Source organism: Nothobranchius furzeri, chromosome 1 (genome assembly GCF_043380555.1).
Source record: "Nothobranchius furzeri strain GRZ-AD chromosome 1, NfurGRZ-RIMD1, whole genome shotgun sequence".
Classification (NCBI taxonomy): Eukaryota; Metazoa; Chordata; class Actinopteri; order Cyprinodontiformes; family Nothobranchiidae; genus Nothobranchius; species Nothobranchius furzeri.
The window spans coordinates 27,800,776-27,817,672 of record NC_091741.1 but is presented as its reverse complement, the minus strand read 5'-3'; the positions used below and the strand labels follow the sequence as shown (position 1 = coordinate 27,817,672).

General features: G+C 43.5%; 1 protein-coding gene across 1 annotated transcript; it reads left to right on the top strand.

Moving 5' to 3' along the window:
- The first annotated feature begins 1,450 nt into the window (after positions 1-1,450).
- Positions 1,451-16,525, top strand: p2ry10 (P2Y receptor family member 10). The gene is made up of 4 exons (XM_070549050.1): positions 1,451-4,144; positions 10,864-11,086; positions 11,162-11,342; positions 11,435-16,525. Exons 2-4 carry the CDS (start codon positions 10,938-10,940, stop codon positions 12,347-12,349), a joined length of 1,245 nt encoding a protein of 414 aa, XP_070405151.1. The 5' UTR covers positions 1,451-4,144; positions 10,864-10,937; the 3' UTR covers positions 12,350-16,525.
- The last annotated feature ends 372 nt before the right edge of the window (positions 16,526-16,897 follow it).

Sequence of the window (16,897 nt, the reverse complement as noted above, 5' to 3'; positions counted from 1 at the left end):
GATACTCAGCTATATTTATCCATTAACCCTGATGAACCTAATCGGTTGGGTAGATTACAGGCTTGTCTTGAGGACATAAAAAATTGGACGACTCTAAACTTCTTGCTTTTAAATCAAGACAAGACGGAAGTTCTCATCTTTGGACCAGAAATCCAGAAAAGGAAATTGCTTAGTCAATCACCTGACCTGAATGGCATTACATTAATCTCCGAGAACAAAGTAAGGAACCTTGGTGTTATCTTTGACCAGGACATGTCATTCAAATCCCAGGTTTCACAAGTTTGTCGGATTTCCTTTTTCCACCTTCGGAATATTGTTAAGATTAGAAGCATCCTTTCCAGGAGTGATGCTGAAAAACGAGTTCATGCATTTATTACATCAAGACTGGATTACTGTAATTCATTACTCTCAGGAAGTCCACAGAATGTAGTTAAAAGTCTTCAGCTTGTCCAAAATGCTGCAGCTAGAGTTCTGATGAGAATTAAAAAGAGAGATCATATCTCTCCTGTCTTAGCTTCCCTACATTGGCGACCTGTTAAATTCAGAATAGATTTTAAGATCCTTCTTCTCACATATAAAGCTCTTAATAATGAAGGTCCATCATACATCAGTAATCTGATTGTTCCATATGTTCCTAACCGAGCACTTCGCTCTCAGACTGCAGGTCTACTGGTGGTTCCAAGAATATCTAAACTTAGGATGGGAGGCAGATCTTTTAGTTATCAGGCTCCTCTCCTGTGGAACCAGCTCCCAGCTTCAGTCCGTGAGGCAGACACTTTGTCTACTTTTAAGAATAGGCTTAAAACATTTTTATTTGATAGGGCCTATGGTTAAAATCTGATGTTAGCCTAGATCTGGACCTGTGGGGGAGTACAGGGAGGTGGAGTGTACAGTCGGTAAAGACGGCTCTCCCTTGCCCTGCCTCCAACATGCCTCCATCTAAATAGGATAGATTATCCAGAGTTATCTCTGTAGTTACGCTGCTATAGGCTTAGACTGCTGGAGGATACACTGACCACTTTTTACACTCTACTGCTTTCTTCTACAATCTGCTCTTTAACTGTATTATTTTGTGCAATTTCAGCTTTTAACTTTATTTTCTCTCTAAGTGTTTTTCTCCCCAGAAGAAGCTACAACGATGTTCTGCTGAGCTGTGGTGGCCTCATGGAGGGGGCCATCGACTAGCACACTGCTGCTAACCACTAATACATTCTCTCTCTCCTGATAATAACTTTTTGTTTTCATTGACTTTTGATGTGCTAATACTAGTTTATCCGTTTAATTATAGATCCACTAGGATAAATACAATAAAGTTTATCTTTCACCAAATGCAATATTTACTTAGACATCGCGGTGTAACTATAGACACATTACTTGTCTGTGTTTGTGTGTGTGTGTGTGTGTGTGTGTGTGTGTGTGTGTGTGTGTGTGTGTGTGTGTGTGTGTGTGTGTGTGTGTGTGAGTGTGTGAGTCGTGGAGGATGGCTGCTTATACTGAGCCAGGATTCTCTGGAGGTTTCTTCCTGTTAAAAGGGAGTTTTCCTCTCCACTGTCGCTGCATGCTTGCTTAGTATGAGGATTGATGTATAGTCACTAACACTAGTCAGTGACTTGATGCAATTTGCTGGGTTCCTTATATAGGAAACATTATTTCTGATTGGCTTAATGAACTGTGAATTGGAATGTTTATTATGTGAAGTGCCTTGAGACGACTCTTGTCGTGATTTGGCGCTTTATAAACTTGAATTGAATTGAATTGAATTGAATTGAATTGAATTCTACCGATGATTGTTTTCTATATGAACTGATACCAATGTAACAACCTGCGGGAATGGAGTGATGGCCAGTTAGCAAGTGAGCACAGATCACAATGATGAGTAGTGAAAGGGGCACCAGTGAAGAAACGGATTGCTGAGTGATAAATGACATCGAGTTTAAGAAGAAGTTTATTGGAAGCACTTCTATAAATGATGTCACCGTAATCTACGATGGGAAGGATTGCCATTTTGACCAAGGTTTGCTTTTCAAAACGAGAAAACAAAGACCTGTTGCGGTATAGGGAGCCTAAGTCACTTCGCATCAGAACGAAAAAATGAATGCAAGTCAACGGGGCTGAAAACTTTATTTTCTAATCCCCTTTGCCTTACGCCGTGGATCGCGCATATGTTGTACTGCAGTTTAATGAAAAGTAATGATGGGTGTTTCGACCACTTTGAGATTTATTAGCTTGTAAAAGTTCGTAATTAGCATGACTACAAACTAGAAATCAGCACGTTGCATATGTGACGTCACCACTTAATCTCCTCTCCCCTAGCGTAGCTGCTACTTACCACATGACTGGATTTATGGCGATTCTTTCCTCCTGTGAGAAGTTTGCTGAACTTACAGCCCTTTTCCCTCAGTTTTCTCCGTGTCTGGTTCGATGGCATTACTTTCGTGAAGCGCATTTGTAGTCCTGGACTTATTTTTGCACGAAACCTAAAATATTGTGTGTGCCGCCCCCCCCCCGTTCGAAAATAAGCTCATTCTTGGTATCAAAATGTGTTTAAAATTCACGGACATCATACGTGAAATCCATGGCACAAAACAAGCGGGATTAGAAAATAGCATTTTTAGCCCCGTTGACTTGCGTTCATTTTTTTTCGTTCTTCCGGGGACCCGTGGTCTGGAAGTAGATTGGCGTGACTTAAGCTCCCCGTAGAAACCCAAATCTGAGCTTCACTATGATTTGTAACAAATTTATGTGGAGGCCAAATGAAAGTGTGATGTCAAGCCAGATACCCAAATACCTCTCAGAACCAACATGTTCAATCCTACTTTCGCTTCAGTTTAGTTATAAAGCTCCAACGAGAGTCGTCTGAAGGCATGAAGAAAACAGTCCAACTGGACCTACTTAGTGCACTGAGTTCAGTTCGTTATTGCTTCAGTTAAATGTTTCCTACTTTTTTATCTTTATTTTCTTTTATTTCTTTTTTATTTTTTCCCTTTTTTTCTTGTCTTTTTTTTCTTTAAACGTTTCTTACCTAAGAAAGCACAGATTGCATCAAGTCTGACATCACAGCAATGAGCGGTGCAGCAACGATGGCGACTAGCTACATTCTTCCTGACAGCAGGAAGCCAGTCTTGAGGTAACAAATGCATGGACTGGTTTTCAGCATCTCTCCTAGACAGGATATTTATAACCTTAGAAATATTCCAGCTACCCAAAATGAAAACCCTAAACTCAGTGGCCCAGTCAGAACATGATAATATTGTGAAATGTTAGAAACTGATGGTGCCACACCCTGATCAGCGTATTAACTCTAAACACATGTAAAGACAGAAAGGCTTCAAATGTTTGTCATTTTTTATTTTCTCCATGTGAAATTATTAAATCTATGACCTTCATTTAATGAAATGTGTGAGAAAACATGTCGTTTCAGGTGTACAATGTTGCAGCCTAACTCTGAAGTTTGTTTACTGCAAAGGTTTGTAAAGAAGTCTTAAAGGTCTCCGCAGCTTTCAGAGCAACCTTCAGTTTGTCAGACTTTGCAGAGATCTAAAACCTAAACTTAAAATATGAATCTACTTTTTTTGCTATGCAGTAAAAAGAGGAAGTGGAGCTTTCTGCAGAGGAAGAAAATGTTGGTGCATTTATTATTTGTTTCTGGTTTTGCATCAGAGTGCTGCAGCTGTTCACAAAAGGTGGGGATCCCTTGTTGTCACATATATGAAGATCATCAGAAGGTAAGAAAGACTGTTGTTTTGGTTCAGGCTGTCGAACACTAGCTGTTCCTAACCACTCCTCTGGTTAGGTGTCAGTATTTGGTTCATCACTCAGTCGGTAAGGACTCCGTGACGCATGAGGCGGTAGAAACAGAGAGGTAAGAACTTCCCCTTCCCCAAATGGCCAAGCTTTTATAACCAACAGCCAGTCAAGTCGGAGCTCAACCCACTTTCGTCCCGTGCAGCCACAAACCACACCAGGGCGGATAACGCCGACTTCTCATGCTCACATTTTCTCGTGCACGTTTGCAGGAGGGACAGGAAGGAGTGATGCTGACTGCTACTGTGCAGCTCAGCAAGGAGGGTGCCACTGAAGTTTCTTGGAGCATGTGTTTGCTGGTGACCATGTTGTGGACTTAAGGAGGAAACAGCAGCACAAGGTAACGACACATGTTCCCGTTATAGATGTCTGAGAGGTCTGCTGTTGTCTGAAGTTTACCTTCGGTTTCATGTTTGCTGCTGATGATGTTTGTTCAGTTAAAGTCTTTGCTTGATACATATTTATGTTTAAAGATACTTAAGTTCTGTTTGCATGCAGAAATGTCACCGATTTCCTCTTGAGAAGAGTTTTCTCGTGTGATTTAATGCAAATAATAGTCTGCAGGTTATTTCTGCACCATTTTCTGTCATATTGAATCTTGTGGCTTCTCAGATCACAAGAAACTTAAAGAAAAGTGACGTTAGGTATGAAAACAAACACACAAGGAGAAACCCCAACTGTCAGTGTTCCTGTCTTCCTCTTGTGGAAGCAGCGAGGGGAGGGTGTGGACCTGTCTTGGGAGAAGGAAGGGTTATGCTGCTCTGATATGCAGAAGAAACACTTTCCTTTCTGCCGTTGAGCTTCCTGTGGCAGCCTTTATCAACATCTGATCTTATGAGCCCGTCTAATAGAGTTTTACACAATGTAACACACACACACACACACACAAGCTGGGTCAGACTTACATTTTACCAAACACCAACAAAAAGAGGAGCTCACAGGACGATCTGGAGGTGGTCTGACCTTTTCCCTCCACGTTTTTAAAACCTGGATTCTGCTTGTTGAGCTATGCTGATAACATATTCACGCTTAAAGCGGTTTCATTAAATGACAATAGGCTAATTAAGCTGGCGACGCGCTCACTTTTGGAGACTGAGATGAGATGCTGAGGTTGGAGCTGAGAGGAGGACCAAACAGGAGATTTGTGATTGCGGTGAAAGAGGACATGAAGTCAGTCGGCGTGAGGGAAGAGGATGCAGAAGATAGCACTAAATGGAGACGGCTGATTGGCTAAGCAGACCCCTGATATAAGTGTTTCAATAACTCTGGCCTTTAGAACCAGGTAGCTACAGCTGCAGCTCTTTACTGAAATCCTAAACTACAGATGTAACCGCGTTTGGTGTTTATTTCCCGATGTGGTTTCTGTGTCAGTGGAAAACCACCTGCCAACCACGAGAGTGAAACACCCCATGTGAAATGTGCTTCAGCTCCACGGTTCAATGGCTTACACTAAGCTTTCAGTTTCAAGTTTTAAACAGGCAAACCTAATATTGTGTCATTTTCTGAGAACGTGTCTAATCTGAACCTTCAGGGAACAGTTTGTGATGTGAAGGACTCAAAACTGCAGGCAGTAGAAACGGAACACTTTTACAAAAACAAAACGCGAAAACGAGGGCAGTCTTCATGGAGCTGAAACAAAACACAACAGGTCAGCACTAGCTAGTGAAATGTTGTCTAAATGAACTAGATCTAGTCCTGACTCGCACAGAGGAGCAATTAAACTCAGCAGCTCCAGAGCGATGCTCGTTCTTTCATGGTTTCTTGATGCAATAAGATACAAAGACTCTAGGCTATAAAAGCAGAGGCCAGGGGTCTCATTTATAAAACATTGCGTAGAATCCAAACTAAAACTGCACTGAAGCTCAGCAAAAAAAATCCATCCATCCTTTTTCTGAACCCACTTGTCCATGTAGGGTCGCGGGGGGGTTGGTGCCTATCTCCAGAGGTCAATGGGCAACAAGGCGGGGTACACCCTGGAGAGAGAGCCAGTCCATCGCAGGGCCACACAGAGACTCACAGTACAAACAATCATGCACACACACACACTCACACACACTCACACTCACACCTAAGGGCAACGTAGACAGACCAGTCAACCTAACAGTCATGTTTTTGGACTGTGGGAGGAAGCCGGAGAACCCGGAGAGAACCCACGCATGCACAGGGAGAACATGCAAACTCCATGCAGAAAGATCCCAGGCCGGGAAGCGAACCCAAGACCTTCTTGCTGCAAGGCAACAGCTCTAACCACTGTGCCACTGTGCAGCCCTGCAAAATAAATAAATAAATAAATCATATTTACCTACGCCAAGCAGGTGTGTGATCTATCAAACATGGAGGACGCACAGCTGCACACAATCTCCGCTTCATAAATCAGAGACTAACGAGAATGTTTCTCAGCTGCTTTTTAGTCACATCCCGCCCTCACCACGCCCACTTACTGCCATAAATGGTCAATGCAAAGCGCCTTGTGGATCTCATGCATATAAATAAGCCGGCTCGTGGCAGCATTTCAATCGCGACCGCAGATCAAGGAAGCGCTATTTCACACAAGCAGAAGTTGAGGTACCTGTGGGTGAGGTGGAGAAATGAAAGGAAGTGCTTTTGCAAAACAAATAAGAGAAAATCCACGGAGTGGCACGGCGTTGCTGAAGCCGTCAATGTTGTGAATTCTTCAGAGAGATCTGTGGCGGATATAAAAGAAATTGTCCGATCGGGATTAAATCCCCAGCCTCTCGGGTGAAAGTCACGCGAGCTAACCAGTCACCCAAACAGAGATCTCCCCTGTACAAGTAGCCAGGGTGCATGATCAATCGGGTCACAGATACACGAAGCGGTACAAGTGATAATGCTGCAGGATTTCATAATCGTATCTTCTCAGCAGCAGCGCTGCAGGTGCTCTCCATGTTCAACATGTGTGTAAGCCAGGTCCTTAGTCAGCTTAAAGTTGCGCACATTTTTCCGCCAAGTTTTCTTTCATAAATCCCAAAATTTGCGTGGAAAGTTGCTTACGCAGTTTTCCGACCCCGTTTTGTGCGTAAGCAAGCTTTATAAATGAGCCCCCTGGGCTGTAATCCTAACAGTTTGTGAATGACGGGGCTAAAATGATGAATGAAAGAACTCTAATAAATGAGTCAGAAAGTATAAATAAATATTTTTTGTATGTTTATGTAAAGCCATATTTGTAAAGAAATTTTTGGCTGGCTCAGCCATATTGTAAGGAGAAACTGTCTTTACTCAGTTATATTGTTAAGAAGACTCAAAGGTTGTTTTCATCGATAAACTGACGATAATATCTGTGTGTCTGTGTTTCAGTTCAATGAGGAAACCAGTTTGACAATTAAAAGTTTTAATTCTTCAAATTAATCTAATGATTTTGAAATTGACAAACAGGAAATAACAATCAACATTGGCAACTTGTGGGACAATCTTTAACAGTTGATATGCTGCTCTTGCTCAAATAGACCTTCTGTCGGTGAATGAAGATTGAGAGTGATATGATGTGGTTATGGATGCGTGTGTGTGCAAAGTGTTGTGAGAATTGAACATGAGGTGAGATGAATGCGTGTGTGCATCTGATTTTGCTTCAGGAAGAAACAGGTGTCTGAGTGAAGTGATGGTTTGCATAAACTTAGGTCTTATCAGAGAACCGCATCAAACGCTAAACACCGTGTTCTGTCTCACCGAACTCTTGTGGACCCTCTTTCGGATCCGGGCCGTGGAGGATGTTGTGGTTCATCCGGATGACACCAGCGGCTGACAGGGGAGACGTAGGTGTCGAACGGAACCGGTCCAGAGTTGCCCTCGGTACACGTTGATGGTAGAGCGTTTTGTCGATGCGCTTTCTTAAGTTAATTCACTCAGAAATCAAAAGACTCGGTAATGAGTCTGCGTTAGAAGTCGCGATTCAGCTATTCTGTCTGGCTTGGCAGAAACAGCGTGAAAGGGGGGAAGAACGAGCCAACCGGCTCTGCCCCCCCTTTGGTTTTCAGGTCCTCTCTCTTTCGTTGTCCAACACAAACTGAAATCATAAGACTGAAACTTACCAAAAACCTTTCTCTTCTCAAAGCAAAACGTGTGCGTCAGCAAATGTGTTTTGGAGTTTACTGTGAGCAGATGTGTGTGGGTGTGTGTGAATGTTTGTGTGCTTGAGTGTGTGTGAAGGTCAGTAACAAACATTCTCAACATTATTTAAGAATGGATTCATTAAATCTCTTATAATTACCCAAAAGCATAATAGTCATTCATTTGATTAAAACACATTTATAATGAGCAAATTGATGATTAAACTTTTAACATTCAAAACAAGAAAAGGAAGTTTAAACTTTATGTTTTGACTTGTTATGACTACTTGTCCATGAGAACTCCTTCTTCTGGTACTGCAGATGGCAGATGTCATGGTTTCCTCCCAGACTCGCTGGCGTTCAGGTCTTAATCTGTGGGTGAAAGTTCTCAATGACCCAGCTTTGACCCAGCTGAGTCCAACACCACCTTTGTGACAGAAAACCCATATTTCCTCACGTTACATTTAAAATGAATTTAAAGATGAAATCTGGATTTTTGTTTATCTGACAGCAGCATCATCTAGTGGCTGACAAATGTATTGCACTAAGCAGTGGTTTCCACTTCTGTATTTACAGCCTAAAGCAACGCCTCTCGTTCATGAACGTGCACTTCTAGCCGACTAACAGCGAAAACTCGTTTTATAATTGTTATGCACGTTATGTTGTGCAATCCTATATTTATATTTTGAAGAGACAATGTGTAGTTTTTACCATTAACCTCTGGAAATACCCTTTGAAATGTTGTTGAAAATTAATTAAATGATACCCAGTTGCTGAAAAATATTAGCGGCTTTGTAACAAATAACCAGAAAAATTGGGTCTAGAATACATGGGGGCGGGTCTAAGGCCCAGTCCCAATACTCGCCCTGCCATCTTCAGCAAAGTGCGGTTGGACAAAGTGCGCAGTAAGGTTTTGAGTGTGTGGTACACAAGTGTGAAAGTAATTGGCGAAATGGGACATCGACCGCACCCAATCGCAACGCATGCCGGCACGCTGGTCACTGTGATACTTTTTATAAAACATTTTTCTTACCAACTTTCAACAATTATTTGAAATAATTATAGATTCGTTGCTGCTTTGTCTAAAAATTTTAGAGCACCAACTAATTGTCGTAAAATAACTACTTTCATCAGAAAATACATATGTTCTCCTGCAGCAATGGATTGTGGGTAATACACTTCACCCCGATTGTTTTTTCTCTTCAGACATACCTCACAAAGATGAAAAAAAAACTAACAACAACTAAAAGGTAAATGAAACAATGTTGACAAATTTCCTAAAATTATTAACTAAAATTTTGAAATTTAAAAAGTGTGTCTCTAAACCAGGGATTCCCTAAGTGTGGTGCGCGCACCCCCGGGGGTGCGCGAGCTGCCGCTAGGGGATGCACGAGGTGAAAAGTGTAATGGCTGCGGAGCTCAGAGAAGTCTGTCATGTGTCACCATTAGCGTAGAAACTCATTTGTGGGTGGGCCAAAGAAAACGTAAGTGGGCACAATAAATGTAATTGAAAACAAGTATATGTGTCCTCCGCATGTGCCCTAGCTTCATAATAACAATGCGCCGAGCTTCAGCACTCTGGCCTGCGCACGCCGATATGTTCCGTATTTGATCATTTTTAACGGTGTTGGAGGAATCTGAAGGTGGTGAGTCACTCTGGCAGATTGTAATGAACACCTGTCTCATGCAGGTGTTCTGACATTGTAAACCTCACACACAGAACATTGTGGATGTAACTAAATAACAAGAAATGATTCCCATTCAGGCTATTAACAGCGCGTTGAAGATCTGAAGTTCAGAGTGCGTCTGTCAGAGGTCAGACGCGTTCCGGCTGAACCACGGCTCACGGCTGCACAAGTGAGCACATCTGGGCTGGGCAGAAGGAATTTTACAACATTGGTTTAAATAGCGCCAATAACGAGACGCGGTGACTGGAGCGGCTCATGGAGCTGTGCCGCGCGCGCGCACGCACACACACACACACACACACACACACACACACACAGATTCAATAAGCGTGCACGCTGCTTTAACTCCGGCGCGCCGTCAGACTGAAGACAGAAATGAGCGCTGCCTCCTCCGTGATAAAAACTTTTAAGAGGTTTTATAACATTTTTCATTCCAGGTCATATTAAGATATTAGCTTCTATTTTGGGATGACGTCTTAAAGTCGGGTCCGCTCCAGCCAGTGACTCCGAACCTGACCACAACTCATGTTACTGCAGCATTTGTTATTCCAGTCCGCGTGGCAGCGGATCGCAGATTCAGCCACACCATAAAACAGCAATAAGTCGGTCTGAGGTAAAAGTGAACCTCATGGATAGCTTTCCATCTTGTCCCCTATAGACATTTGATTACGCACAAGTAGGTGATCAGCTCAGGTTTACGCAGAGCAGAAGGAAGGAGAGCGCTCTGGCCGCACAGGTTAAACGTTCCTACTTTAAGAAAACCGTTAAATTGCATTGTTTATGTGCTACCTGGGCACTCTAAATATTTATTTAAAATGAAATCAAAGGAAATTGTAATGGTATCGAATGCTTTTTAATTACTATTTTTCTAAATTGAAAGTGATGGGGAAAAAGGTCGATCATATTTTTTTAACCCTGTCTGTTTAGCTTGACGTCTGATTATATATACATATATATATATATATATATATATATATATATATATATATATATATATATATATATATATATATATATATATATATGTATATATAGCCATGCCCTGATGTGGGGGCTGGGGGGTGCGTCGACATGGTCGGGACATAGAAGGGGGTGCGCGGCTAAATAAGTTGGGGAACCACTGATCTAAACCATAAAACAGGTCTAAGTAAAATAAATTCAATTTGATTTTGCACAAAGCCAATGTCCTCTTTTACGGTGTTTTTCCAGGACAAGCTTAGAGGCCGCGGAGGGACTCAGCAGGTCAAAGCCTGATGAAGCCAATCCGAGGCGTACTATTTTTACCATCTTTACTCTTCCTGATTTAGGTCTGAAACCAACCACAGCCCAGCATTACCAACTGAGCAAGGGAAGTGCCAAAAGGGCCTATAGGAAAACAAAAATGAATCCAAACACAACCTCGTGCAGCTACAATTTAGAGAGCTTTGATGAAACCTTGGAGAAGCTCTACACGTACTTCTACCTGCTGCTCTTCATCCCCGGGCTGCTGCTCAACACCATCGCTCTCTGGGTTCTCTGCAGACACATCAGGTACCCAACCAGACCATTAAAGCCATGCGGTGTTGGTGTCAGCAGTGGCTAACGTTTCCAGGTCTTTCTCCACAGGAAGAAGACCAAAGCTGTGATTTTCATGATCAACCTGGCTCTGGCAGACCTTCTCCACATCCTCTCCCTGCCCCTCAGGATCTATTATTACTTCACACACACGTGGCCTTTTGGGAAAGCCATCTGCCTGCTCTGCTTCTACCTGAAATTCTTCAACATGTACACTGCAATATTTTTCCTGGTAAGATTTTTCCAGTGAAATACGAAATGTACGTAGCAGGAAGTCTTCTGTTTATTTTTCCACCTGTAAAAAGAACGCTTTGACTTTTTTAGATGTGTATCAGCGTGCAGAGGTACGTCTTCCTGCTCAGCCCATTTACTGCCCGTCGCTGGAGACGCCGCTATGACATGATGATCAGCATGGCCGTGTGGGTTGTGGTCGGCATGGCCTGCTCTGTGTTTATTCTGATGCGGAGCAGCAGCAGCAGTGCACCAAATGTCACGGACTCTACTCAGATCGCCCCCACCCACCTAACCTCGGACACCGCTAAGATTTCTGTGCATCTGCTGGGTGCTAACACCAGCTCGCTCAGCTCCCCCGCCAGTAAAGGGAGCTGCTTCAAAGACCTGCCCATCCGAAAAGTGTCGCTCCACCTGGTGGTCATAATGGTGACTTTCAACGAGCTGTTTGGCTTCTTCATTCCTCTCATGTGTATTGGTTACTGCTCCATACGCGTCGCCTGGTCCCTCACCCATAAACCGGAGCAGAAGTCCGCCTCGCTCGGCGTCACGACACGCAGTCGACTCCAGTCGATCCTTTCCAGCGGTCAAACAAATAAATCTCCTGAAAAGCCCATGGACGGAGAGAAGAGGCGAGCTCTGCGGATGGTGCTGAGCTGCGCCACTCTATTTTTGGTCTGCTTCGCCCCGTACCACATCAACTTCCTGCTCTACGCGTTGGAGTCTCAGAGCCTGGTGAGCCACTGCCCCACCAGGCTGGCTGTGAAGCAGTTCCACCCGGTATCTCTGTGCTTGGCCAGCCTGAGCTCCTGCCTGAATCCTCTTCTGTATTACTTTGTCAATGTTGAATTTAGAATGCACCTGATCCGCACCTCCTCCTTCACCTCCTCGGTCTTCTCCTCCCCGCTGGGGTCTCCGACAGAGTGTCCGACACAAACAAGACTGCTGAGGTTAGAGAGCAGCTGCTCAGAAAGGAAGATGGCTGACTCTTTCTCAGGCGTTGACTGAGATAAACGAGACAAATGCTGTGGATGGCAAACGTTCTGAATGTGTGCTCGTGTCCAAAAGACTCAACCTGACATGAACCCTGGTGGAAGTTGTGATCATAGCAGCAACTATTCTGCTAAACACAAACCCCACAAACGTGGAAAAAAGTCCACTTCAGCTCCGTCAGTATCATTCAGCATCAACTCACAGGATGCAAAAGCCAAATGCATGATGGTTTTGTAAAAAAGGCACGTGTTCTTTAACGTTGCATGTGCAGATGTCCCAGTATTATTTTGACCTACGTAGGCTGGGTGGGTTTCCCGGTCAGATAAATACTAATTATTACCACAAATGCTTGAAAACGTTGCAAGGCCATGCAGGTGGCAGCCCTGCTGACTTGTCCTAACCCCGGGTTTCCACGGGAGCCGTCAGCAGCACGTTACTGCAGCAGCACGTCTTGCTCGCGTAAGCTGCTGCTTGGCCCTTCCCACGAGACGCGAAGCAGCAGGGGAGCAGCTGTCACCGACCGAGCACGAAGTCACACGAGTGACTTCGTCAGTAAACACAACAACAAGCAGGAGAAAACTACAACATGGTTTGTGTTTTATGTTCTGTCCGTTTTATAATCGCCAATACGGACCTGAAAAACAAAGGAGACCGCTAGCTAGGTGATAACTTCTCACGGGGACGCACAGTTAGTAACATTTTTTTAAGTAAAGCGACCGGAAGGCAGGACGTTCTTTATTCTGAAAATATCGGGAGCTTCTCTCCATTTCCGCGTCCGATTTCCTGTCTTTCCTTCCCCAAAAATGTCGAACCTGACCCGTTTCAGAGGCGTCGCGCGTAGGAAATAGAACCGGCGCGTAAAGGCCGCGACATGCTGCTCCTGAGACGCGGCCGACTCGCGCCGCTGACGGCTCCAGTGGAAAAGGTTCTGTTGACCACAGCGGTTCCTATCAGCAGCCATGACGTGCTGCTGCAGTAACGTGCTGCTGACGGCTGCTGTGGAAAGCCGGGGTTAGAAGGCTGCAGGTTTGAATCCCAGAAGTGGTCGATCTGCGTAGAGTTGCACATTTACTGTTCATCTTTACATAAATAATCATAAAACACATTTTTTATGAGTTCTGCTGAAAAGGAACAGCCATCTTGCAACTATACAAGTTCTCTTTGTAAAATGTACTTCTAATATCGTCTGGTAGTACAATAGTTCATTGTCACAGAAAAACACCATTTACTGTGAAAAACAATGGTCGTGCGTCATCGGGAGACACATCTGCATAACTGTGAAATTTTACTCTGTGTCACCCGATGACACCACCAAGTGGAAGCATATACAGATTAAAAAGCACTGAGCCTAAAATCGAACCCTGGGGCACACCACATGTAATCTCACGGGTCTTAGAACAGAAGGTATCTAGATTTACCATAAAGTCCTGTCTGTGAGATGCAAAGTAAACCGTTTAGTTCTTTTTTACAGTACTACTCATAGCCGACGCCTCATCACAGCGCTGCCTGTCTTCAGGCATTCTGGGACTTGTTGTTTTTGAGCGGTTTGTATAGCAGACCAGCAGGCTGGTCATAACACATATTATATAATCATATAGGCCAGAGTTTGGCATATGTGACCAAAACTAGGGATGCACCGATCAGGTTTTTTGCTGCCGATCACCGATATCGATATCAAAGAATGCTGATCACCGATACCGATCACCGATACCGATCACGTTCATTGGCCAGAAATTTTCTACAACATTATAATGAGTGCTACAAACTACATAATCTGGGAATAAAGGAAATGTAACCTAATCTAAAATGGTCTGTATGACCCCCAAATCCCACTACCTCCGCTCCGCTCCGGTCCGCCCCCGCCTTCCGCAGCCACTTGCTTCCGAACTCAATTTTTACTGGTACCCGCTCTACAACGGCTCCGCTCCGGTGCGGAGACCTGAGGGGGGCAAACAAGCATGCGCGGGATTTTCGAGATCTTGCGATACAGTCCGAGCAGTAAACGCGGAAGTTAGATCCAAACACCCGTTGTGTGGGAGAAACATCGGCATGAGCTGTTTAATCTGCCCATCACTTGTGTTGAGAGATCAGCAGTGTTTGGATCAACAAAGTGTGACTACTTTGATAGTAGAAACTGTATTTATGGCTTACTTTTGTGCATTTAAAGTTCAGCCGCCATTGATAGTTGTTAAAAGTTGTTAAACCTGTGCATATGAAACAAAAAACGCCTTTTGTTTATCGATTTATTGTGAAAAACGGAAGTTGTGCTCGCTCCTTTTCCTGTTGGGCGGTTGTGATTTCTGTCCATTTACTGCGGAGGTGCTCCGGCGTCCGGCGAAAATAGGATCGATTCTATTTTTGCCGGACGCCGGAACAGAGGGCGGCACACGGCGCCGCACTGCCGGAGCACGGCCGCAGTAGTGGAATTGCTCTGATTGACTACAACGGGACCGATTTTTCTCCGGCGTTCGTGTCGGAGCGGAGCGGAGGTAGTGGAATTTGGGGATTAGGGTTGTCACGGTGTGAAAATTTAACCTCACGGTTATTGTGACCAAAATTACCACGGTTTTCGGTATTATCGCGGTATTTTTTTTAAACATGCTACATTTTCACACAATTAAATAAACCCTGTATGTCAGGAAATATTGTCCTCAGTTTGTGTCTAAATTTTGCCTAAAATGTGTTATTTTGTAATTAAGTTGTTTATTTGTTTACATTTTCCCCTTCAGTCTTTAAAATACCAATATTTGCCCATAACTTCTTATTTTATGTCTGTTTGATGTCATCATTTTAAAAATATTAGATCAGATGATACTCAGTACTCAAGTAGCCTTCTAATCAGATACTTTTTTACCCTTACTTGAGTAATAAACCCTATATCAGGAAAATATTTTACTCGGTTTGTGTCCTTCCAGTGAGCTTTGCAGATGTGGGAAAATGTCATCAGGCAGTAATCATTGTTAAATTCATAATTATTCTCGGAGAGAGACCAACTCTTATCTGCCCCTGGGAGCCCCGTAATGCATAGCGTCATTTCAACATGGGGGTGTCCGTGACACGGTTTATATGCAGGTAGCGGCGCTGCGGCTGCTTTATATAGCGACTTGTTGCGTTCTCCCTCAACCCAAATCCTCGGATCACGCATTTAAGCTAAAACGCTAACGTTAGCTTGCCTTGCGTTGACTGTAGAGTTGTGGGTGATGGTCACGCAGATGTGTCATGAGATTTGAAGCGTTGCTGCCTTTCACAGACACTTTTTCTGCTCGTGCTGCAAACAGGATAGCCGTCCGTCTTCCATAAACTCCCTCGGCATTCTTCAAATATCTAAAAGATGCCCGTACTTCCGACTTTGTCTTCTTTGAGGGATAATAAATGTCCTCCTGAGCTCTGCCGTCTCCTCCTTTGACCATTATTTCAGCTTTAGCTTCAAGAAAGTTTTGTTGTAAACAAAGCGTGCATGTGCCGCCGGCAACTTCAGCAGATGATACGGTGGCTGGTAAGGGTCACCGCGCCTACACCGCAGCCACGGTAATCCACCGAGATAATATAGTTTTTTTAAAAACAAGACGGTTATTATTGTCAACTTTTTTTCTTTTCTTTTTTTTTACCGGGGTTTAGCGCTACACTGGTTACCGTGACAACCCTACCTGATCGGTTTGCTCTGATCTATTTTGAAAATTCCGATCAAAACCGATAGGGGCGCTATCGGCCGATTACGATCAAATGCCGATCCATCGGTGCATCCCTAACCAAAACGTACCGTCTTTAAATCATTTTAGCATGTCTAAGGTGGAGGCATTTTTACAATTGTATTTGTTTTTTACAGATAAGCGGCTGATTTGGATGTATTTGTTTTATATTTATTTTTAAAACATAAGTCTACAGAAATGTAAACCGATACCGATGGTATGAGATGTATGACATCACTGCAACGTGATTGGATAGTTGCTGTCTTGGTTCTGGGTTAGAGAAAATGGTTCGACTCTGAAGCAGATTTTAAACGAGGCCTGGCCTTTCTGTTCAACAGGAAGTCATGTGAGTAAAAATGATGTTTCCTCATGACGACTAATGTGTGGAAACGTTTCTCTAAGTCTGCGTGTCTCGTGCACGACTTTAAATAAGCTAACTCACTTAAGCTGTGTGTCAGTTCCTCGTTCTTCACTGTAAATAAAATTCATGTTTTCTGCCTCATCTTCTCATTTGGTTATCACAGATGTGTGCTTGAGGTCAGTGTTTTGTTGCGTTTTCCTACTGAACTTCCTCTCGCGCTGCCAACAGATCGATGCTCTAACAGCGATAACTGCCACCCACCTGCCTTTTCTCAGACACCCAAGCAGGGAAACGAGCTCAGCCCACAAAATCTACCGTATAACCCTCCCTCTTGACTCTCTTTTACAGTACTTTTATTCATGTCGTCACCTAAGATAAGAACTGTTCATGTATTTAGAAAAATGTTGAGATATTATTGTCTATTCTTGGTGAAAAATAAACTACAGAAAGTGTAAAAGCAACATTATTGGTGTTAAAAAAATGCAAACCACACCTACTGTACTCACAGGAAGC

Bases quoted from the DNA above. Each gene is read 5' to 3' on its own strand.
- p2ry10 (XM_070549050.1), top strand. From the start codon at position 10,938: ATGAATCCAAACACAACCTCGTGCAGCTACAATTTAGAGAGCTTTGAT. The intron at 11,087-11,161 runs GTACCCAACCAG...CTTTCTCCACAG, and splicing joins GTTCTCTGCAGACACATCAG to GAAGAAGACCAAAGCTGTGA. The intron at 11,343-11,434 runs GTAAGATTTTTC...TGACTTTTTTAG, and splicing joins ACACTGCAATATTTTTCCTG to ATGTGTATCAGCGTGCAGAG.